The sequence below is a fragment of the Elgaria multicarinata genome, chromosome 7 (assembly GCF_023053635.1).
Source record: "Elgaria multicarinata webbii isolate HBS135686 ecotype San Diego chromosome 7, rElgMul1.1.pri, whole genome shotgun sequence".
NCBI classification, from domain to species: Eukaryota; Metazoa; Chordata; class Lepidosauria; order Squamata; family Anguidae; genus Elgaria; species Elgaria multicarinata.
The window spans coordinates 115,647,740-115,670,716 of NC_086177.1; the positions used below are offsets into that span (position 1 = coordinate 115,647,740).

The 22,977-nt window shown below is 52.1% G+C and overlaps 1 protein-coding gene across 1 annotated transcript; it reads left to right on the forward strand.

The window, feature by feature from the left end:
* The first annotated feature begins 11 nt into the window (after window positions 1-11).
* SLC52A2 (solute carrier family 52 member 2) lies at window positions 12-22,153 on the forward strand. The gene is made up of 7 exons (XM_063131249.1): window positions 12-86; window positions 5,165-5,321; window positions 14,383-14,478; window positions 15,562-15,700; window positions 16,793-17,678; window positions 19,630-19,753; window positions 20,311-22,153. Exons 4-7 carry the CDS (start codon window positions 15,571-15,573, stop codon window positions 20,521-20,523), a joined length of 1,353 nt encoding a protein of 450 aa, XP_062987319.1. The 5' UTR covers window positions 12-86; window positions 5,165-5,321; window positions 14,383-14,478; window positions 15,562-15,570; the 3' UTR covers window positions 20,524-22,153.
* The last annotated feature ends 824 nt before the right edge of the window (window positions 22,154-22,977 follow it).

A 22,977-nucleotide genomic window follows, 5' to 3' on the forward strand; every position in this document is an offset into this window, starting at 1 on the left:
CCGGGCGGCGGCGCCGGCCCCTGCCGCCTCTTCCTCCACCCTCCTCCTCTTTCCTCGTCTCCGCTCATTCAAAGGATTCCCCCCGGGTGAGTGGAGGGGAGGGGAGGGGAGGGGAGGGGAGGGAGGTGGGGGGTCCTCCCGCCTTGAGGGTGGGGGAGGGCACGTGGTTGGGGGGCACCACCCTCCTCCCCCCCCCTTGCGAAGCCCGCAGTCCTCTCGGGACCCCTTGAGGAGGGTCCCACCTTCTCTCCCTCCCCCCCCCATGTGCTCCCACGAGTGTTTCTGGAGGGGGGCGGGCAGGGTGAAGGTTGGTCGGCGGGGCTGGAAAGGGGTTGGGGGGAGAGCGCCACGCCGGGGTGGGCCCCCGGAAGGGCTCCTGCGCCTGGCCCAGGGAAGCCGGAGGGCTGCTGCGCACCTGCCCTTGGCTCCCGACCCCTGCTGCTGCGCGGAGGCACCGGGCCGGTTTTAACCCTGTGCAAACAGGGGACGGGAAGGGCTCCCAACATACGCGCACACGCGCGTTCCTAACCTAGGGTGACCCTATGAAAAGAAGGACAGGGCTCCTGTATCTTTAACAGTTGCGTAGAAAAGGGAATATCAGCAGGTGTCATTTGTATATATGGATAACCTGGTGAAATTTCCTCTTCATCACAACAGTTAAAGCTGCAGGAGCTATACTAGAGTGACCAGATTTAAAAGAGGGCAGGGCACCTGCAGCTTTAACTGTAGTGATGAAGAGGAAATTTCACCAGGTTCTCCCTATATACAAAGGACACCTGCTGAAATTCCCTTTTCAATACAACTGTTAAAGATACATGAGCCCGGTCCTCCTTTTCATAGGGTCACCCTAAGTACTACTACCCCACACGTGTGCCACAGGTCTGTGTATCGGTGCGACCAAGTGTTAGCAAGCAGGAATCCTACCAACACATCTGGAGGAGAAGCGTGCCTAGGTCAGAGGGGTCTCGTGGACCACGCGTGCTCAAGGAAGTAGGCACAATCTCAGCAAATCAGGAATAAATCACCACCTTAACAACCATTTTTGAGATGCTTTAGGGTGGATTCCTGCCTTGAGCAGGGGGTTGGACTTGATGGCCTTGTAGGCCCCTTCCAACTCTGCGATTCTATGATTCTATGATGCATGGCGTGTCCACACGTGGTGGGCAGGTCTGCTTGCTACACCTTGTGAAAAGGTAGATGGATTAAAAACAACCTCAAATGGACGCAGAGCCGGGGGAGATTTTAAATTTTATTTTTTAATCAATTTAATTTTCATGTAACCAACAATTGATGTCTAAACAACTGTTACATAGAATTAATTAATACAATTTTAGGGGGGGGGAAATAATACAAAGAAGGAATGAAAAGAAGAAAAAAGGGAGGAAAAAATAATAATAATTAAATAAACAGACTAATTAATAAGAGTGCTGTATAATCTTCCTTTGTTGTTATAATGTCCAAATGCTCAATTCTGATGTTGATGTTGATGTTGAAGTTGATGTTGATGTTGATGTTGTGCAGACTTTATACTGTTAGTTTTACCCTACCCTGTGCCTGCTTACCCTACCCTGTGCCTGTTTGCATTCTCTTCCCCTCCTTATTGTTTTACTATGATTTTATTAGATTGTAAGCCTATGCGGCAGAGTCTTGCTATTTAATGTTTTACTCTGTACAGCACCATGTACATTGATGGTGCTATCTAAATCAATCAATCAATCAATAAATAATAATAATAATAAAGCAGGTAGTCCCGGAGCCAGACCAGGATTTATTTACCCCCCAGCGAGTGCAAAAGCTTAGTGAATATTTTTTGTTTATATAAACATAGTGTCTCAGAAACGTGAGTCTTACAAAATTCCAGTGGTGGTGGTGCGTGATGACGTCATCCATATGGATGCTGTTATGTAGTTGCCACATTTAAATATGCACAACTTCTCACCCGTTTATGCTACGGAGATGAATTTTTTTCTGGGAAGATCACAAAGGAGGCTGGAAGGCAACACCCCAGGCTCATCTACACCAAGCAGGATATTCCACTATGAAAGTGGTATGAAAGCAGGATATAAAAGGCAGGAGCCACACGTCTGTATTGAAGTGCACTGACAACTGTTGGGGCCCATTGAGACATTCTATATACTGCTTTCATACCACTTTCACAGTGTTATATCCTGCTTGGTGTAGATGTGTCCTGGGCCCCAACAGTTGTCAATGCTATTCAGAACCACTATAAAGCAGTCGTGTGGCTCCTGCCTTTTATATACCACTTTCACACCACTTTCATAGTGGAATATACTAATTGGTGTAGGCGAGCCCCCACTCACCACCCAGGCTGAGGAGGGCTGCCTTAAAGCCATTCGTACCCAGTGCTCTCTTTCCTCTGAGTACGGAGCATTTAGAGTTCCTGGCTTCCCATACCTAACGTTATCTACTGCCCTGTAAAGTAGGGCTCACAGCTGTAATTACTACAATGTTATTAAACATTCTGAAACATTTAAATCATACATAAAATGCTTACACGTACATCTTTCAGGCTAGATAAGAGCAGTTTTGAAATATACTTTTGAAAAGATGACTTGTTACTCAAAATTTTCTAATTCAACTTGCGTCTATATTTTTTGCTAGACAAGGGTATATCGAACTTTTCAATGTGTACCTTACACACACAAAATTTCTTATTCATTGGTAAGCATAAACTTTTGACTGGAATAATCCTGTCTCACAGTTGCTTATTGCTCAACATTTTGACCCAAGTGATTTAGCGTGAGCTCAAGATTTTCTCTTTGGATGCTTTCCTGGTCAACTTGACCATTAACTTGACCAGTTACCCAGAATTCATTGTGAACTTAGAATAATAGAATAGCAGAGTTGGAAGGGGCCTACAAGGCCATCGAGTCCAACCCCCTGCTCAATGCAGGAATCCACCCTAAAGCATCCCTGACAGATGCTTGTCCAGCTGCCTCTTGAAGGCCTCTAGTGTGGGAGAGTCTTCTCTGTTGGTATTTATTTTATTCTCTGGATTCCTAATGAGCTCTGATACCACACGCTTAATTGCCGGGGGCTTGCAGCTCAAGCACAAGGGGTCTGGAAAGAAAGCCCTATGAAGAGAGACTGAAACAACTGGGCATGTTTAGCCTGGAGAAGAGAAGATTGAAGAGAGACAGGATAGCACTCTTCAAATACTTAGAAAGTTGTCACACAGAGGAGGGCCAGGATCTCTTCCCGATCCTCCCAGAGTGCAGGACACGGAATAACGGGCTCAAGATAAAGGAAGCCAGATTCCAGCTGGACATCAGGAAAAACTTCCTGACTGTTAGAGCAGTACGACAATGGAATCCGTGACCTAGGGAGGTGGTGGGCTCTCCCACACTAGAGGCCTTCAAGAGGCAGCTGGACAAGCATCTATCAGGGATGCTTTAGGGTGGATTCCTGCCTTGAGCAGGGGGTTGGACTTGATGGCCTTGTAGGCCCCTTCCAACTCTGCTATTCTATGATTCTAAGGCAGCTTTTGCTTTTGCGTGCGGGGCGGGGAATGTGGTCACTTTCTTCAGTAATCTTTGGGCACGCTGAGGACTGTGCCACCAACTTTTTGTGGAAGATCTGTGACACCACCGTGGCGTTAAAAAGCCACGGTGGGCTGCAGTGATTGTGTGAGCTGGCTCTTTATATCCCTCAATCTTATTATTATTATTATTATTATTATTATTATTATTATTATTTAGCTAAACAGGCCCAAATGTAGTATCCTTATCTTGTAGGGGAGCTGCTCCAGTCCCTTGATCATTTAGGTTGATCTTTTCTGCACCTTTTCCAGTTCTACAGTATCTTTTTTGAGGTGCAGTGACTAGAAATATGCAAAGTAGTCCCAGTGTGGTCACATCTTAAATTTGCAGGAAGGCCTTCTAATATTGGCAGTTTTATTTTCAGTCCTTACTGAAAAGTTCCTACGTGAAATTTGTCTTTCACACAGCAGCTGCGGACTGTGTTGACATTTTCACCAAGGTCTCCACCCCACACACACACACACACACACATCCCAAATCCTTTTTCTGGTCAGCCAGTACCAATTAGGAAGTTTTTTTTTGTTTTCTGCCCCAATGTGCATCATTTTACATTTCCTTTTTGCCCCTCCCCCAGCCTGGAGAGCCCTTTGAAGTCCACCTGAGCTTTCACCACCCTGAATAACTGGTTGTATTCTGCAGTCTTCGCCAAGTCCGTGCTCAGGCCAGACTGCAGGTAATTGATAAACACAGAAGCACAGTGCCGTCGATGCAATTCCACAGGGCCCCGACTCCTTACTTCCCTCCATTGTGAAAGCCGCCCGTTCGGTCCCACCCTCGGCTTCCTGTTCCTTAACGTGTTAATCGGTCGTAAAAACCTCTCCTTTTTATCTTTCATGTCAGGGACAAAAGATTGTGCCACCATATCTCTGCTGCGAGAGAAGCTGTTGATTTTGCTGCATCAAATTTAGAAGCAACCTGTTTGGAAGCCCTTTGGAAGCCTCTCGCTTGGAGCTGTAAATGGCAGCGAGTCGCTGAAAGTCTGAAGAGCAAAGGTGGTGTCAGCTGCTGCTGAGTTACTAGGGAGGCTGACGGAAGTGATACAGCAGCCTCTGCAAAGAAGGGGGCTGGTGAGGTCAGGGATGTCCCTGTTTAGGTGCTGAAGATAGTGGAGAAACGGGGGGGAAATAGATGAATCCCCTGGTATCTAAGGAGCTCTGGAAATGGCTTCAAGGGGCGTTTGGCGAGATCTCCTGAGTTGACCAGGGAGATGGCAGTGACAGGCGTGGATCACCTTGACCAGCCTTCCTCAACCTGGGGCGCTCCAGATGTGTTGGACTGCATCTCCCAGAATGCCCCAGCTGGGGCATTCTGGGAGATGCAGTCCAACACATCTGGAGCGCCCCAGGTTGAGGAAGGCTGGCCTAGACGTAGGCAGAGAAAGTGATTCCGTTTGCTTTATTCCTGACACGGGCCTGCTGGCCTTCCCTATGAGTTGCTCTGAGTAGCATTTTAGCCGAAGCAGAACCCAGTGAGGCAGTTGAGGCAGAGCGACTTGCCCGAAGCCAGTAACCAGTGGATTTTCTAGCTGAGCACCTCCTGTTCCAGCAAACCGCCCTGACTTTCCATTCTGCTGTTGCTGATGATGATGAAATTTGTCCTTTCAGGATCCTTGGAAAGGCACTCCTGACCACGCGGAAGGTGCCTGATGTTCCCACGGCGTCGCTTGACGCCTTGGATCCGGCTCGCTGCTTATCCACCTCAGGAGTGATGCTTCCAGCTCCGTGGCCTTCCAGAAGAGGCTGCACCTGAAAGTAGTAGGAGGTAAGAACTTGGGGGGAGGGGGGAGGCCCAGGCAGGCAAGAGCATGTTGTGCAGCTGTCTCTGCGGAGGAGGCCCGGCCCTCGTAGGGGCAGAAACGAAATTAAAATGCGCTGGAGGGGAAGAGGAACTTCTTGCTTGTTGGGGCTGGATTTTGAAAAGGAGAAGCAGATATTATGGCGCCGTTCTGGATTTGGATGTATTCCCAATGCCTGTTGGTTGTAGGCAAGATGAAACCTGCCCCGTGATGGGCCTAGCAGCCATCCTGCCTGCCTGCTGTTTCCCTTCTGCACTAAAAGGGCTTTATTGAAAGGAAGGTCTGAACGCATCATTATCATTATTGTTGTCATTTCTGTATTGCCCCATCGCCCAAGCTGTCTGGGCAGTTTACAGCGATTCATAAAAATACAACAGCGTTACAAAATACATCATCATAAAAACTAGGGATGTGCTCCGCTTCTAATCGGACCGGAGAAGCAGTAGCGGAGCGGGGGGCTTCGCCTGCCCTTAAGCGGAGGCGAAGAGGATTGGGGGGCTGGCGTAGCATGGCGAAGAGGATCGAGGTGAAGGCAGATCCTTCGCCTCGATCCGGAGCTCCGCCGGAAAGGTAAGTGGGGTTTACCGGGCCCTGCCGCTGTCGCTGTCGCCCATGCGGCGACGGCAGCAGGGCCCGGTAACGCCCCCCGCCCTCCTCTCCCTTACCTGCCTCCGTCCGCGGTCCGTCAGCGTCTCCAATTGAGCCCGTGGTTCCAGCAGGAAGTCTGGGCCGCACTTGCGGCCCAGACTTCCTGGTGGAACCACGGGCTCAATTGAAGACGGTGACGGACCGCGGACGGAGGCAGGTAAGGCCCCCCTCCCCCTTGGTCCCTTACCGGGCTCTGCCGCCGTCGCCGCATGGGCGGCGATGGCGGCAGGGCCCGGTAACCCCCCCCGCCCTCCTCTCCCTTACCTGCCTCCGTCCGCGGCCCATCAGCGTCTCCAATTGAGCCCGTGGTTCCAGCAGGAAGTCTGGGCCGCACAGCCCAGACTTCCTGGTGGAACCACGGGCTCAATTGAAGACGGCGACGGACCACGGACGGAGGCAGGTAAGGCCCCCCTCCTCCTTACCGGGCTCTGCCACCGATGGCGGCAGGGCCCGGTAACCCCACCTATGGGGGGGGACTGGAGCTCCAATCCGGATCCGGAGCTCCGAGCGGAGCAGACTGGGCACAGGCGGAGTGGGGGCGGGGCGGAGCGGGCCGATCCGAAAATGGCGGATCTTAAAGTGAAGCGGAGTGGGGGGTCTGTGCACACCCCTAATAAAAACAGTCCCAAAAATTTAGCCCAGAAAATTTAAAGCAATGTGAACAGCTAAAAGCAACAGCTAAAAGAGAGCAATATATTCCCTATTAGACCTATTCAAAAACAGCAGACATATGGAACTCTACCACAAGATGTAGTGATAGCCACCAATTTGGATGGCTTTAAAAGGGGGGTGGATAAATTCCTGGAGGAGAAGGCTCTCAATAGGTACTAGTCCTGATGGCTGTGTGCTATCTTCGGTATCTGGAAACAAAGCCCTATGAAGAGAGACTGAAAGAACTGGGCATGTTTAGCCTGGAGAAGAGAAGACTGAGGGGAGACATGATGGCACTCTTCAAATACTTAAAAGGTTTTTATTTATTTGTTACATTTTTATACCGCCCAATAGCCAAAGCTCTCTGGGCGGTTCACAAAAGGTTGTCACACAGAGGAGGGCCAGGAACTCTTCTCGATCCTCCCAGAGTGCAGAACACGGACTAATGGGCTCAAGATAAAGGAAGCCAGATTCCAGCTGGACATCGGGGAAAACTTCCTGACTGTTAGAGCAGTATGACAATGGAATCAGTTACCTAGGGAGGTTGTGGGCTCTCCCACCCGAGAGGCAGCTGGACAACCAAATTAGATTACTGCAATGCCATTTACATGGGGCAGCCTTTGAAGACGGTCCAGAAGCTGCAGCTTGTGAAAAATGCGGCGGCCAGATTGATAGCTGGAATAGGGAGGTTTGAGCATGTAACACCGATTCTGGCCCGCTTGCATTGGCTGCCTATATGTTTCCGAGCCCAATTCAAGGTGCTGGTTTTAACCTATAAAGCCCTACATGGCTTGGGACCGCAATACCTGACGGAACGCCTCTCCCGACATGAACCTGCCCGTACACTGCGCTCAAAATCTAAGGTCCTCCTCCGAGTGCCTACTCCGAGGGAAGCTCAGAGGATGGCAACAAGGGAAAGGGCCTTTTCGGTGGTGGCCCCCCGACTGTGGAATGATCTCCCCGACGAGGCTCGCCTGGTGCCAACGTTGTTATCTTTCCGGCGCCAGGTCAAGACTTTTCTCTTCTCCCGGGCATTTTAACAGCATTTAACAACGTTAAGTTTGTTTTTAATGGACCCCAGAATTGTTGTTTTAAATGGATACTTTTGTTTTTATACTGTTTTTTATGTTTTTGATGGTTTTTAAATTTTGTATACTTTTAATGTTTACCATTTTTAATTGTTGTAAACCGCCCAGAGAGCTTTGGTTGTGGGGCGGTATATAAATATAATAAAATAAATAAAAAAATAAAAAAATCTGTCAGGGATGCTTTAGGGTAGATTCCTGCCTTGAGCAGGGGGTTGGACTCGATGGCCTTGAAGGCCCCTTCCAACTCTGCTATTCTATGATTCTATTGGAGGCAGTAAGCCTGTGTGCACCAGATGCTGGGGAACATGGGTGGGAGGGTGCTGTTGCACCATGTCCTGCTTTGTTGGTCCCTGGCCAACGGCTGGTGGGCCACTGTGTGAGCAGAGTGCTGGACCAGATGGACTGACCCTTGGTCTGATCTAGCATCAGGGCACTTCTAATGTTCTTATAGATGCCCCATCATTTACCATTTATTTATTTATTTATTACATTTTTATACCGCCTAATAGCTGAAGCTCTCTGGGGAGCTGTGACTGAGGCCAGGTTCCCTGCTCTGCTTTCAGCTGCAAATCCAAGCGCCTCGTTTTGGTGACTGAGAGCTTTGGCTATTGGCTGATATAGAAGGGAAATGAATGGAAAGATTGGGCGGTCAGTAGGGCGTCATAAGCAATAGGTTTGTCATTGTAATAAATGAGAGAAATTGGGAAATACATTGACGAAATCAGCAAGTGTTGCTACTGCCCCAGTTTGCAATTTTGAAGAGTTTGGAATTTTGTTTGGGTGTTCCTCAAACCGAAACCTAGGGAGGTTGTGGGCTCTCCCACACTAGAGGCCTTCAAGAGGCAGCTGGACAACCGTCTGTCAGGTATGCTTTAGGGTGGATTCCTGCATTGAGCAGGGGGTTGGACTCGATGGCCTTGTAGGCCCCTTCCAACTCTGCTATTCTATGATTCTATGAAACTTAATTCTCAAACATCCCTAAATTTGCCCTGTTATTAAATATGGGATGGTGGAAACTGCCATCTTGTGGTGAAAGATGAAACTGCACCTTCTCCGTTCGGGGTGCTTTGCAATGCTGGGAGTTGTAGGACTTTTTTCCCCATCTAAACATGCGTTGGGTTGTGCGCTTAATACCCATCCAAGGAAAACTCAGAAGGCTTCTTTTTAGATTTATAATAATTGGGGGTTAATGTAAGCGTATCATTGCCATGCACAGGAGGATCAGGATGAATCAGAACAACAACAAAAACAGTCTGATGTAAGAAGCAGGTGAAATCATGCTTCTATCACTGATTTCCAAAAATCATTTGCAGCAAATCAGAGTCTTGCCCACCTAGGTCATCTGTTGCCTGCTCTGACTCTCCAGTGTAGGTGGGAGAGAGGGAGGCCTTCCCCAGGTCTGCAACATTACTGGCAATGTCAGGGACCTTCCACATGCAACAGTCCAGTCTTTTCATATCCTCTGAGACAAGCGTAAAGCGCCTGTCACCACGAGCGCCAGTACTCTAAGAGAACATCAGAAGAGCCCTGAGGCTCACACAGGGGCAAAGCAGCTGTCGACCAGGGACCCACAAGCAGGATGCGTCCAGTTCTGGGCTCCACAATTCAAGAAGGATGCAGACAAGCTGGAGCGTGTTCAGAGGAGGGCAACCAGGATGATCAGGGGTCTGGAAACAAAGCCCTATGAAGAGAGACTGAAAGAACTGGGCATGTTGAGCCTGGAGAAGAGAAGGCTGAGGGGAGACATGAGAGCACTCTTCAAATACTTGAAAGGTTGTCACACAGAGGAGGGCCAGAATCTCTTCTCGATCCTCCCAGAGTGCAGGACACGGAATAACGGGCTCAAGTTACAGGAAGCCAGATTTCAGCTGGACATCAGGAAAAACTTCCTGACTGTTAGAGCAGTGCGACAATGGAATCAGTTGCCTGGTGAGGTTGTGGGCTCTCCCACACTGGAGGCCTTCAAGAGGCAGCTGGACAACCATCTGTCAGGGATGCTTTAGGGTGGATTCCTGCCTTGAGCAGGGGGTTGGACTTGATGGCCTTGTAGGCCCCTTCCAACTCTGCTATTCTATTATTCTAGGACACAGTACGGCAGCACCCTCTCACCCATGTTCCCCAGCAGCTGGTAGACACAGGTAAAAGATGCTGTTCCTTGAGTCCCATTTTGCTAGTCCTCCAGAAGCCGTATGAAGGTTACTTTCTTCAATGCAAGCAAGGACTTTTGGCCGTCCCTTCCTCACAGGTGTCACCGCTGAACAATATTTGCTTCTTCTGCTCAGGCCTCAAGCCCAGCGCTGTCCCTCTTCCCCCACATTTTAAAACCCGGGTTTTCCTAGGGCCGCTTCTCCTCCTCCACTGCAGAGCATTTGCTGCCAGGTACACCTCCATCCCTGTCGCCAACATTGGCCTCCCCGAGAGCAGACTTGACGTGCAACGCCTAAGCCCCTTCCCCTTCCATCCCTGCCTTTGTGTTTTGCTCCCTCCATGCCTGTGAAGCGTGGAGCTACCTGGGAGCTGGAGTGAGTGCTTTCTAAAATATATATAACTCATTTTTCGTTGGAGCGCACGTGCGCTCATCCATCTGTAAAAATACATCTTAAAAATGGCGGGCACAACATGCCTCCTTCCTCCCAGGATGTCGCGCACGCGTTTGGACGAAGGGGAGGATCTCGCAATCAGAGTATCGTGTGATTCTCCCCCCTCCCTTCCCCTGGTCTAGACCTGCCCAAGGTTCTGATCCAGTTAGGGGAATTGTTCGCGGGGGGGGAGGGGGGGGTTCTGCAAATGAGCCGTCCAGAGAGGGCATGGGGAGCAGGGAACAGACTGATATTTTGGGATGGCCTCACAATTTCCCTCTCTGCTTGGTTTTCAGGAATGGAAGTGCTTCCAAAAAGGGGGTGAAGAGAGGTAGTCAGGAAGCCACGCTAGAGTAAAAATAACTAGTTAATGATAGAGAAAGGAGTTGGGGAAAATTGACCCTTTCCCAGAAAAGTGGGTTTAGGAATGGACATAAAACGGGCATAAAATGGGCATAAAAAGTTAGTAAGAGTATGATCCCTGTCCGATTTTATTCTTGGGTTCGGGCAGTGAGGAATTATTATTATTATTATTATTATTATTATTATTATTATTATTATTTGTATCCTGCCTTTTGCCCAATGCTGGGCCCCAAGGCGGCCTTACAAAGTTTAAAACATACATTGGAGTGGGGGGAACAAAACCATAAACGTTTAAAATACACAACAAAATTATAAGACATTAACATAGATGGAGGGCCAGATTATTCTCCAAAGGCCTGCTGGAACAAAAAAGTTTTAGCCTGCTTCCGAAAGCCCATCAAGGAGGGAGCCAGCCTAGCTTCCCCGGGAAGAGAGTTCCAGAGCCCTGGAGCAGCCACCGAGAAGGCCCTCTCCCATGTTCCCACCAAGCGCGCCTGTGAAGATGGTGGGACTGAAAGAAGGGCTTCTCCAGAAGATCTCAAAGCACGAACAGGCTCATAAGGGAGAATACGTTCTTTCAGATAACCTGGACCCGAGCCATATAGGGCTTTATAGGTCATAACCAGCACTTTGAATTGTGCCCGGAAACAGACTGGAAGCCAGTGGAGCTTGTTTTAACAGGGGAGTTGTCTGCTCCCTGTAACCAGCCCCGGTCAACAATCTGGCTGCAGCTCTTTGAACCAGCTGGAGTTTCCGAACACTCTTCAAAGCAGCCCCACGTAGAGCGCGTTACAGTAATCCAATTGGGATGTAACTAAGGCATGTGTCACCGTGGCCAGGTCCACGTGCAAAGCTTGTCAGGAACAAGAAGGAAATGGGAAGGTGATGGGGTGCCAGAACGCTCCACTTGTGCAGAAAATGAAGCTACTCTTGGGGGTAAAATAATCCCAGCCACAGGAACAAAAAGCTCCAGCTTTTCTGCCACAAATCCTGAGTTTAAACATTAAAATTCAAACTGCGGCAAAAATCCTGTCTCCAACGGCCCATCAGAATTAAGGTAGGGCTGCTAAAGCGTTTAAAATGTGTTAATCTCACCGGTAATCATCTTTCTTCCTTGTCGTGTTTCCCAAAACCTCCCGCCTGGTTGGGAGACAATAAAGCGGTCTGCCGTGTAATCCGCAAAGCTTTCTTCAGGCAATAAACATCTCTTCCTACCTGAAGAGAGTCCAACCTCTAGGAACTTCCCTCTAGGCAAAACTATGCAAACTCAGCGAGACAATTGTCCTTTCAAGAAAAAGGGGAAAGCCTTTTGCCAGAATGCTGTAACTTCAAGGAAGCTGGTTCTGAAGAAGCCTTTGGCGAGAAGCTAGGTGGGCTGACCTTCTCTCGCCTGCCTTTAGCTCCGCCCGTTTGAGTCTGCGGCGGACTCTAGGATCAGCCAGCCCTGAAGTGCACACCCACCCCTCAGAAGAATACTGGTTTCCCACAGACTGTGTTGTGTTTACACTTTCAGAGATTATTTATTTATTTATTTGTTGCATTCCTGTACCGCCCAACAGCCAAAGCTCTCTGGGCGGTTCACAAAATTAAGACAATTCAAAACAAAACAACAGTATAAAACCATAATATAAAATACAATATAAAAGCACAGCCAAGATAAAAACAGCAGCAATGCAAAAATACAAATTTAAAATACAAATTTAAAGCAGCAAGGTTAAAATTAATTTATAGACTGTTAAAATGCTGGGAGAATAAAAAGGTCTTCACCTGACGTCTAAAAGAATATAATGTAGGTGCCAAGTGAACCTCCTTAGGGAGCTAATTCCACAGCCAGGGTGCCACAGCAGAGAAGGCCTTGCTCCTGGTAGCCACCTGCCTCACTTCCTTTGGCAGGGGCTCATGGAGAAGGGCCCCTGTGGATGATCTTAGGGTCTGGTCGGGTACATATGGGAGGAGGCGTTCCAGACTGTTAGAGCAGTACGACAATGGAACCAGTGACCTAGGGAGGTTGTGGGCTCTCCCACACTCGAGGCCTTCAAGAGGCAGCTGGACAAGCATCTGTCAGGGATGCTTTAGGGTGGATTCCTGCATTGAGCAGAGGTTTGGCCTTGTAGGCCCCTTCCAACTCTGCTATTCTATGATTCTATGATTCAGTTAACCTGGCCCCAAGCAGTTTAGGGCTTTGATAAGGTCTGGTGAAAGTTCATTCCCAGCTGGTGAAGAGCCCGTGAGGGTCACTTCCCCCCCTCCCCATATAGGCAGGTATGTTTCTGGTGCTGTCTCTTCTGCTTCAGAATCTGATTCTGATTGATCGCCTGAACCTCCTTGTAAGAACTGTTTTCTAGCACAGAATCTCCTCTTTAGCAAGGAAAGTGGTGTTTCAAGCCTTGCGCTTGTAGGAATATGAAAATAGCAAATGCAAACTCCAGTGTCTGTCTCCAGGAGTTTTGCTTTGTGTCTGTAGCTGGTGTGTTTTAGTTGCTTTATATTAGTTTTACGTTTGGTTCACTGCCTTGAACTTCGGAAAAACAATTTATTGATTTATATATTACATTTATATACCGCCCCATAGCCGAAGCTCTGTGGGCGGTTCACAAAAGTTAAAAACAGTGAACATTGAAAAGTATACAAAATTTTAAAACTGTCAGAAACATAAAAAACCAACAGTATAAAAACATCAGTATCCATTTTAAAAGGAACAGTTCTGGGGTCTGTTAGAAAACAAACTTAGTGTTGTTTTCTCGTGACCACCAGTCATGTACCTGTCAAATACCTATTCGTTCCACTTGCCCACCCCACGGCTCCTCTTAAAAAGTCCAGTGAAAAATATTTACATTGGATTTGGAATACAGCTGTGTGACAATAAGGATTCTTGCCTATGTCATATTGGTGGGCCTGACTTATTTTGGGGGCAGAAGCTAGAACCATGCCTTAGGGGCAGAGCGTCTGGTTTGCATGTGGGCCATAGGTAGATTATTATTATTACTATTACTATTATTATTTTATTATTTATTGCATTTTTATACCACCCAATAGCCGAAGTTCGCAGGCGAGAGTTGAAATAAAACCTCTGTCAAGATTTACAGTGACGGTGAAAAAGAAAACGGTAAAAGCTTTACTCCAAGCAAAAATACCTCCGTAGCCATCTCAGCTTCTGGAAATAAAGACAAATCAAACCTTTTTGCAGAGCAAGTGGGAAAGAGAGAAGAGAGAGGGGGGAGGGAAGCCAGGTTAGAAAGGAAGTGGTGAATGAGCATTTGGCATGCGGACAAGAATGATTAAAGGTTTTAACTCTTCTGAACAGCACCAGCACCCTTCTAGAAAAAGAATAAGTCTCTTATTCTTTATCTAGAAGGGAAGTGGGCCAGATATAGGAGCGGAAGGAAAGGACAGAACCGATTAAGGCAAATAAAGGCGGACTAATCAAGTTTACCCCTTCCAAACAACTAGCATCATTGCGCATTTCCAACGCTGCGGGCAGCAGATTCACAACCGCCCCGCCCCCGGGCAGATCTCCAGTTCAAAAAACGGATCTTGGGTCGCATGTGCAGCAAAGGCCTTTGACTCAGAGCCTGGGTGAGCCGCGGGCGACGCTGTGCTAGGCGAACCAGTGGTCTGGCCCAGTACAAGGCTGCTTCGTGGGTTCATCTGTACTCCAGGTCTCTGATTAATGAGAGGGTCTGTTTTTCCCCTCCTAGGGATGAGCAGCGTCGCCCCTGGACGTCTCCTGGCATAGTTCACGCGGCAAGAGACAGCCCTGTCCTGGATTTCCGAGCTGGTTGTCTTCGCTAAAGGTACAGTAGTGCTGCTCTCTGCCTCGCACTTCCTTTGGTCCCAGGGAGCCTCCTTCCTGTTGACGGTGGTCCTGGAATTCACTCCTCTCCAAGAACCAGTTGCTCCCATGCAGCAGGCTTGGATATGGCTCATTCACAGAGGGTCACACAGTGTGCATTGCCAAGCATTTTACAGGCCTCATCCTGGCGTCCGCTGAACATCAGGAAAAACTTCCTGAGTGTTAGAGCAGTACGACAATGGAGCCAGTGACCTAGGGAGGTGGTGGGCTCTCCCACACTAGAGGCCTTCAAGAGGCAGCTGTCAGGGATGCTTTAGGGTGGATTCCTGCCTTGAGCAGGGGGTTGGACTCCATGGCCTTAAAGGCCCCTTCCAACTCTGCTATTCTATGATTCTATGATTCTAACGGGGAGAAACGGCAAGATAAGGAAACAGCAAAGTCAAGCGAGGAAACAAAAAAGAGCAGGATTCAGGGCTGGGAGAGAATCGCAAGGTCAGAGGTGGGGGGGGGGGGAGGAGGAGCAAGGTTAGGAGGCCGGGAAGCAAGAGAAATGGCGGGGTTGAAAGGAGAGGAAAAGAGCACGGCCCGGAGCTGGGGTGAAAGAGCAGGAATTGGCTCTGGAAAGGGGCAGGAAGGGCCGGGTGCTGCGTAGGCAGAGGGTGGGGCACAGCCACGAAGCGACGACTGTCGTACTCTTCTTCCCTGCTGAACAGCTGATCAGGAGCAGGAGGGGGAGCCCGGTCCTTCCCCCCCCACACACACACCTTTAAAAACAAACCAATTTCTGAAGCTGCTGGGAGTGGAGCGTTTCACAGGCCCAGGTGGAGGTCTCCCAGAGTGCCGCTGGGCCCGTGGGCACCGCGTCGGAGACCGTGGACGTTGGGAGGGGGAGGGTTTAAGCAGTTGCCCTCCATGTCCCAGGGGAGAGGACAGGGGGAGGGGGAGAACCAGTGAGGCTGGGTGGGGGGGCGGGCTTTGAGGGATGCATGCAAGCAAATGCAGCTACAAAGCTCCTTGGATTTCTTCGCAGTTGGAGTTGACAGTCACACTCAGCTGTTTTCTCTCCTCTCCCTCTCTTCCCCAGGCAAAGAGGATGTCTGCCTCCCTCAGCAGCCAGGCTGTGGTCACCCACGTCCTGGTGGCCCTCTTTGGAATGGGCTCTTGGGTCTCCGTGAACTCCCTGTGGGTGGAACTCCCCGTGGTGGTGAACCAGCTGCCGGAAGGTGAGGAGCAGGAGCTGGGAACTAGCTGGCATGAGCCGCTGAAGGGTGCGGGGAAGAGGGGCACCCTTTGCTGTGACCAGAGCTCCAGGTCAGCTTGATGGGTGAAGGAACTGGGCATGTTCCTGGAGAAGAGAAGACGGAGGGGAGATGTGAGAGCACTCTTCAGATACTTGAAAGGTTGTCCCACAGAGGAGGGCCGGGATCTCTTCTCGATCCTCCCAGAGTGCAGGACACGGAATAACAGGCTCAAGTTAAAGGAAGCCAGATTCCAGCTGGACATCAGGAAAAACTTCCTGACTGTTAGAGCAGCACGACAATTGAACCAGTGACCTAGGGAGGTTGTGGGCTCTCCCACCCTCGAGGCCTTCAAGAGGCAGCTGAACAACCCTCTGTCAGGGATACTTTATTATTATTATTATTATTATTATTTATTATTATTATTTATTTATATAGCACCATCAATGTACATGGTGCTGTACAGAGATTCCTGCATTGAGCAGGGGGTTGGACTCGATGGCCTTGTAGGCCCCTTCCAACTCTGCTATTCTATGATTCTGTGGCAAAGTCTCAGCTGCCTCTTCCTCACAAGGGGGACCTTGGCCAAAGGCATCCTTCTCGGCTCACTTGCCTTGCGCAGCTGGAGAAGACGCTCACCCACCGCCGTGGGCCCTCTTGCACAGGCAAGGGAACAGACGCTCCCATCCCACCTGACAGGACTTCACAGCGGTCGGTTTTGGCCAGCACCTTGGAATCGATCAGCCCCTCATACTCTGGACTTCTCTTTCTTCACAGTGCGATTTTCAACTGTGACCAGGAAGTGGGGTGGTGGCTCTCCCACACTAGAGGCCTTCAAGAGGCAGCTGTCAGGGATGCTTTAGGGTGGATTCCTGCATCCTTCCAACTCTACTATTCTATGATTTTATGAATGGGAAAGGAAAGGAAAGGAAGGAGGGAGGGAGGGACTCTTAAGGAGGCCCAAGACCCTTAAAGAGTTGCTCAAGGGGTCCAGGTCATGGAGGGAACCCTGAAACAGGGCTTCTCAGGCCGCGTCACCTCTGTGCAGCAGCGTAACTCCACCTCTGGTCTTTGCAGGCTGGAACCTCCCTGCCTACCTGACTGTCCTCATTGCCCTGGGAAACGTGGGCCCCGTGAGCGTGACCCTGGCCCACCACTTTGCGCCCGGGCGGCTGAAGGAGCAGTGGCTGATCCACGCCATCCAGGTCTTGGCCATCGGGGCTGCTCTGTTCCTGGCCCTCTTCTGGGCCCACACGGCTGTGGTAGCGGGTGAGCTGCACAGCGTCGGGTTCCTGGCCTTGGCCTTCGTGCTGGCCTTGGTGTGCTGCACCTCCAACGTCTCCTTCCTGCCCTTCATGTACCAGTTCCCCCAGCCGTTCATCCGCACCTTCTTCATCGGTCAGGGCCTCAGCTCCCTCCTGCCCTGCGTGCTTGCCTTGGGCCAGGGCGTGGGGCAGCTGGAGTGCCTCAACGGCACGCAGCCGCACTACCTGGAGGAGAACTTCTCAGCCACCACCTACTTCTGGCTGCTCCTCGCCCTGCTGGTGGTCTCGGCGCTTGCCTTCCTGGCTCTGGTGGTCTGGCACAAGCAGCGGGGCGCTCCGGGGAAGAGCTCTTCCAAGCACAGCGTGGGGACCGAGGAGTCCTTCCCACTGCAGGCTGACGCCACGCCCACCTCTGACGCCCCCACGGAGAACGTCGCTGCAGGAGATTCTGCCGGCCCTCCGGAGGCGGAGGAGGCCGCCGCCACCGCTGCCGCCACCGCCGCCACCTTCTGGACCAGGAGGAACATCTACCTGCTGGTGCTGCTGGGACTCTCCAACGCCCTGACCAACGGAGTCCTGCCTGCCGTGCAGAGCTACTCCTGCCTGCCGTACGGGGTCTTGGCCTACCACCTGTCTGTGGTGCTCAGCAACATTTCCAACCCTGTGGCCTGTTTCTTCGCCATGTTCCTGCTGTGTAGGTGGGTGCGCGAGGGGCCCTTGCCCTCGGGGGAGGGGGGAGGCTGGGGTCGCCGTCGGCTGCCGTCGCCCCGCTGTTCCCTCTGGTCACGTCTGGAAGAACACCAGCCGTGCCGCACCTCCTGGCTGCGGTTAACTGCCCTAGAGGTTTCCGCTGGCCAGGACTCCGTGCCACCAACACCGCCACCCCACAATTGTGGGGGTGGGAGGGAGGGGGTTGTCTTTTTAAACGTGCCGTGTCGTTTCTAATCAACCTTGTTGGATGGATCGCTCTTGCTCCCATTTCACAGAAGGCAGAATCTGAGACTAAGTGGTCCAGGGCCACCCAGAGAGGATTTGAACCCAGGTCCCTGGCTCGCCCTGCCTTACCTGACTCTGTTCACGTGCATAACATGGTATTCATGACCTGGGCCTGTACAGGGGAGGGGAAAGGGCCGCTCTTGAGGCTGGATGGATTCCCGCTTGTGCTTTAAGCACGCCGGAGGAGCCCTGGAGCTGCATCGGACCAAAGACCTCTTTGGTCCGGCACTCTGCTCCCACGGTGGCCAAGCAGCTACCCAGAGCCCCTGGGCAACACACAGGTCTCTGCATCCCCACGTCAGCAGCCACAGCCACTTGATCGCGCAGACATTTTGTGAGGCACGCGAGGGCAGCAGGCAAGGGGGCGCTCCGGTCACGGCAGATCCGACTTGGCCGCTCCAGAGCCTGAGTTGGGACAGACAGAGGCAGGAATGCTCCCTCTGGCACTTTGGCGAAAGCTGCCTGGCTCAGGCCGTGCAGCGCGCACGTTCCAAGGAGCCACGGGTCAGACACGTTGCCCTGCTAGCCCCTGCCGCTGGGGCCGGCCTCAGAACAGCGAAGGAAGCCACAGGTGGGATCAGTGCCCACGCACACGTCTTCTGTCAGTGGTGGCGCCCCGTGGGACCCCGCTGCGCATGCGGTCAGACCATGTCTTTACTAAGGGCCGGGGGAAAGGCCTGGTCCGAGGGTCAGCCTGGCCCCTGACCTTTTGACCAGGTTTATTTTCTGTTTGGCAAATTCATGAGCCAGCTTCAGATATCACGCTGGGCCAGTTCGCACCACCACTGTAGCCCACCGGGTCTTACTTAAGCCACAGTAAGTTGCGGCACGCGTGGCCGTTTCGAATACTCAGCCCCCCGGCAGGGAGTGCCGTGGTTTGCCGTGTTGTCTAAACCCAGGCAGCAAGCGTTGTTTGAGGGTTAAACAACCCTACCACAGATCCTGGGTTCTGCAAGAGTTGTCTGATCCTGGGTCCCTGGGTCCAGACGTCATGGTGTGTGTGGTGTGTAATACCTGCACCACAGCCCCAGCCCCAGCCAGCCTCTGCCTCCCACCCACCCAGCTGTTTTCCCAAAAGAGAACTCTGTTGGGCACTCCAAGGACAAAACTCCAACGAAAAGTGTAGTTTGGCTGTGAAGGGGGGGGGGGCTACTGCTGCTCTGGGCTGCAGCAAGGTCACATGGGCATGTTTGAACTTTGAAGGCCTCTGTAGGCCGAGGCTGCCGCCCCGCTTGACCACAAGGAGGCAGCAAGTGGCTGATGGTCCCGTGGGCAGTGGCGCTCCCTCCCTCTCTCTCTCTCTTTCTCCCCCCCCCCCAACCCTTTGGCGGTCACTGGGGTCCCTCTGACTTCTGGCTGCCTTCATGGGCTTCCTGGATGATGGGGCTGCAGGAGGGACCCGTGCCCAGCCCTGTCGTTGCTTGGGCTCAGGCCACCTTCCCCGCAGTGGGATGAGAGCCCGAGAGGAGCCCTGGAGCTGGACCGGGCCCAAGGGGGCCTCCCTCGCCCCGCGTCCCGTTTCCACCGTGGCCCCAACGGGAAGCGGGCGCGATGGCAAAGCACCCAGCTCCCCTGCTCGCGCCTCCCAGCAGCTGATCTTGGGAGGGGGGCCGGACCACGGCTGACGGCGGCCCGCTTGTCTGTCCCCGGCAGGTCGGCGCTGGGCCTGAGCATCATCTCCGCCGTGGCGTGTGTGTTTGGGGCCTACCTGATGGTGCTGGCAGCCTTCAGCCCCTGCCCCCCGCTGGTGGGCAGCTCAGTCGGCATCGCCTTGGTGGTGAGTATGGCAGCTGCTCCGGCTGAGTTGGTTGATCGGGGCGTCGGTAGGACCACCGACCCCCCCAGGCGGGTGCGGGGAGATGAACACGAAGCCCGCCCCAAAGAGCAGCCTGCCTCTAGGCAGGACCAGATCCTGCAGGGAGCTGCGCAGGGCCTGTCCCCTTGTCCAGGTCAGCACACCACACTGGCTGGGGGATGCTGGGAGTTGCAGTCCAACACCTCTAGAGGCACCAGGTTGGGGAAGGTCAGCCGAGGGCAAGGCTGCACCCATTCGCCAAAGCCCAGCTGGGTTCCAATCCCCACTCAGCCACGTGGTTCCCTGGGTGGCCGTGGGCCGGTCCCTGTCTCTGCATAACCGACCATCCAGGTTCTTGTGAGGATAAAAGGCGGAGGGGGGAGCTTTGGGTGCTGCCTCAACCCCCCCGAGGACACACCGGGGGATGGAAGTGTAACGGGCGGCTCCCTTTGAGCGCTGCCTCCTCTCCTCTCCTGCCCACGCCCACCCCGTGGCTTGGCAGGGGCTGTTCAGCAGCCGTGGCCGTCTTCTCTCGGCAGGTGATCTCCTGGATCGTGTTCATGGGCCTCTTCTCCTACTTGAAGGTGGTGGTTGGCAGCCTGCTGCACGAGGCCGGCCACAGCGCCCTGGTCTGGTGTGGGGCCATCATCCAGGCGGGCTCGCTGGTGGGGGCCCTTGTCATGTTCCCCCTCACCGGCATCTACAACCTCTTCCTCAGTGGGAAGGACTGCGTGGACAGCTGCGGGGCGTGAGCTTCGCTGGCGGCGAGAAGGACCCCAAGCAGGCTGGCTGCCGCCGAAGCTTCGGGCAAGCACTTACTCCAGCCTCTAAGGCTGCCTCTCTTCCGTGGCCGCGTTCCACGACTGCCCTTAAAGTGGCCTTTGCTGCAGGTGGGGATTCTCTGACCCTTTTCGAGTTCCAGCACCACTAAGGAACCATTCCAAGTTGGCTGTTGGCTAGCTCTGCTGCACTGCCAGTCTAGAAGAGGAAGGTGTTCCTCCTCTTCCTCTTCCTCCTCCTCCTCCTCCTCCACCACCACCACCACCACCACGACTTCCCTCCTGTGACGCTGCCGCTTTGCCCAGGAGCCCTTTCCTCCTGCCTGCCTGCCAAGAATGGCTTCCTGGGCCCCTGCGCTCTTTTGCCTTGCGTGGGGTGGAGCGGTCTGCCGTTCCATCTGCGGCCTGGGCAAGCAGAGGGTGGCTAGCCCCCACGTCCCACAGGCTGAGCCAACACAGCGCTGTTCAGGGACGTGGCTCCCTCAGGTCCCTGGCCGTCTGCCTTAAGGAAGTGTGCGCACATGCGCAGCCGCGCCCCTTACATGGCTACAGCTGCTCTCCTCTGCAGAAGCCCCTTGGTGGCACAAGCCAGGTGGGACCATAAGGGGGTAAGACGCATCCTCTCTGTGCAGTGATCCAGCTGCACCTCCCTCCCTCCCTCCCTCCCTCCCTTCCTTCCTTCCTTGAGGGGCTGCTTTGACACAAGCGAGGGGGAATGTTGCACCTGTCCCCTCCTCCCTCTTGCCGCCATGCCTGAACAGCAGAGTTCTCTTTAGCCTGGGACCAAAGCCGCTGAGGGTAGGTGGTTCCCTGTCCGGGAATTAGGCAGATGCCCTATTCTGGGCGGGGTTGCCCTCCCCCTGAGGGATCAGGTGTGTAGTTAGGGGATACTCCTCAAACCGTCTTTGTTGCTGGAGGCTCAGGTGGACACTGGGACCAGGAACACCTTTTACCGTCTATGGTAGGTCTGCCAGGTGTGGATCTTCTGGATAGGGCTAGACTGGCCAGAATGATCCATGCATCAGTAACCTCAGGGATGGATTGCTGCAATGCGCTCGATACGGGGCTTCCTTGGAGACTGGCCTGGAAGCCACAGCTGGTGCAGAATTCCATGGTTAGGTGGCTGAGCGGGGCAGTCTGGCGCAAGCATGCTATGCCTGTGCTCAGAGAACGGCATCGGCTATGTTACCGGGCCGGATTCGAGGTGATGTTGTTGACATATAAGGCCCTAGGTAATTTGGGACCAGGTTTACCTGAGGGAGCACCTTTGCCATACCTGCCCGTTTATTGAGATCCACAGATTGGGGCTCCTGGTTGTGCCTTTGCCTGTACAGGGACCTCCGGTGGCAGACGGGGCCGTGTCTGTGGTGGCAACCCAGGCCGCCGGGACTCTCTTCCCCACCGCAGTGGGACTGGGACCAACCTTGACGGTGTTTAGGTGCCTGTTAAAATGTACCTGTTTAACTAGGTGTTTGCTGATTTTAAATGTTTTCTCTTGGTATATTTTCTGTTTTTATTTTAATGGTTCCAAAGTATTCTGTACATCGCACTGTGATTTCGTAGTGAAAGGCAGTACATAAATATTTTAAATAAATAAATACATTATTTTTCTTTCTCCTCCCATTTGAGATGAGGAACTGCTTCTCGCTCCCTCTGACTAAGCTTGTTTCCTGAACATGAACAGGATTCCCCAGATCGAGAGATTCACCAGATCAAGAGAGAAGACAACACTTTAAAGGACAGAGCCCACTCAGTGTTAGATTTGCATTTCTTCACCAAGTGTTTTGGGCTCCAAGATCAAATGTCTATGGATAGCGGTCCCTGAAACTTCTCTCAAGCCAGACAACACAAATATGGTATCAAAGAACACATATTTATTGCTAAAACAGCCTAAGAGAATAACAAGCTTTAGCTAAGATGAGGCAGGTCACAAACATTCCTAAATACACACAAGTTACGATCACTACAAGTACAATGAAGATAGTAGTAAGCATATTGATAACAGTAAAACCTTGGTAAAACCAGACTGAAAAAACTGGGCCTGTTTAGCCTGGAGAAGAGAAGATTGAGGGGAGACATGAGAGCACTCTTCAAAGACTTCAAAGGTTGTCACACAGAGGAGGGCTGGGATCTCTTCTTGATTCTCCCAGAGTGCAGGACACGGAATAACGGGCTCAAGTTAAAGGAAGCCAGATTCCAGCTGGACGTCAGGAAAAACTTCCTAACTGTTAGAGCAGTACGACAATGGAATCAGTTCCCTAGGGAGGTTGTGGGCTCTCCCACACTAGAGGCTTTCAAGAGGCAGCTGGACAACCATCTGTCGGGGATGCTTTAGGGTGGATTCCTGCATTGAGCAGGGGGTTGGACTCGATGGCCTTGTAGGCCGCTTCCAATTCTGCTATTCTATGATTCTCAATCCAACAGTCA

Excerpts from the sequence above, each read along its gene's own strand:
- SLC52A2 (XM_063131249.1), top strand. The coding sequence starts at position 15,571 with ATGTCTGCCTCCCTCAGCAGCCAGGCTGTGGTCACCCACGTCCTGGTG. Across the intron at positions 15,701-16,792 it reads GGTGAACCAGCTGCCGGAAG|GCTGGAACCTCCCTGCCTAC; the intron begins GTGAGGAGCAGG and ends TGGTCTTTGCAG. Across the intron at positions 19,754-20,310 it reads CAGTCGGCATCGCCTTGGTG|GTGATCTCCTGGATCGTGTT; the intron begins GTGAGTATGGCA and ends TTCTCTCGGCAG.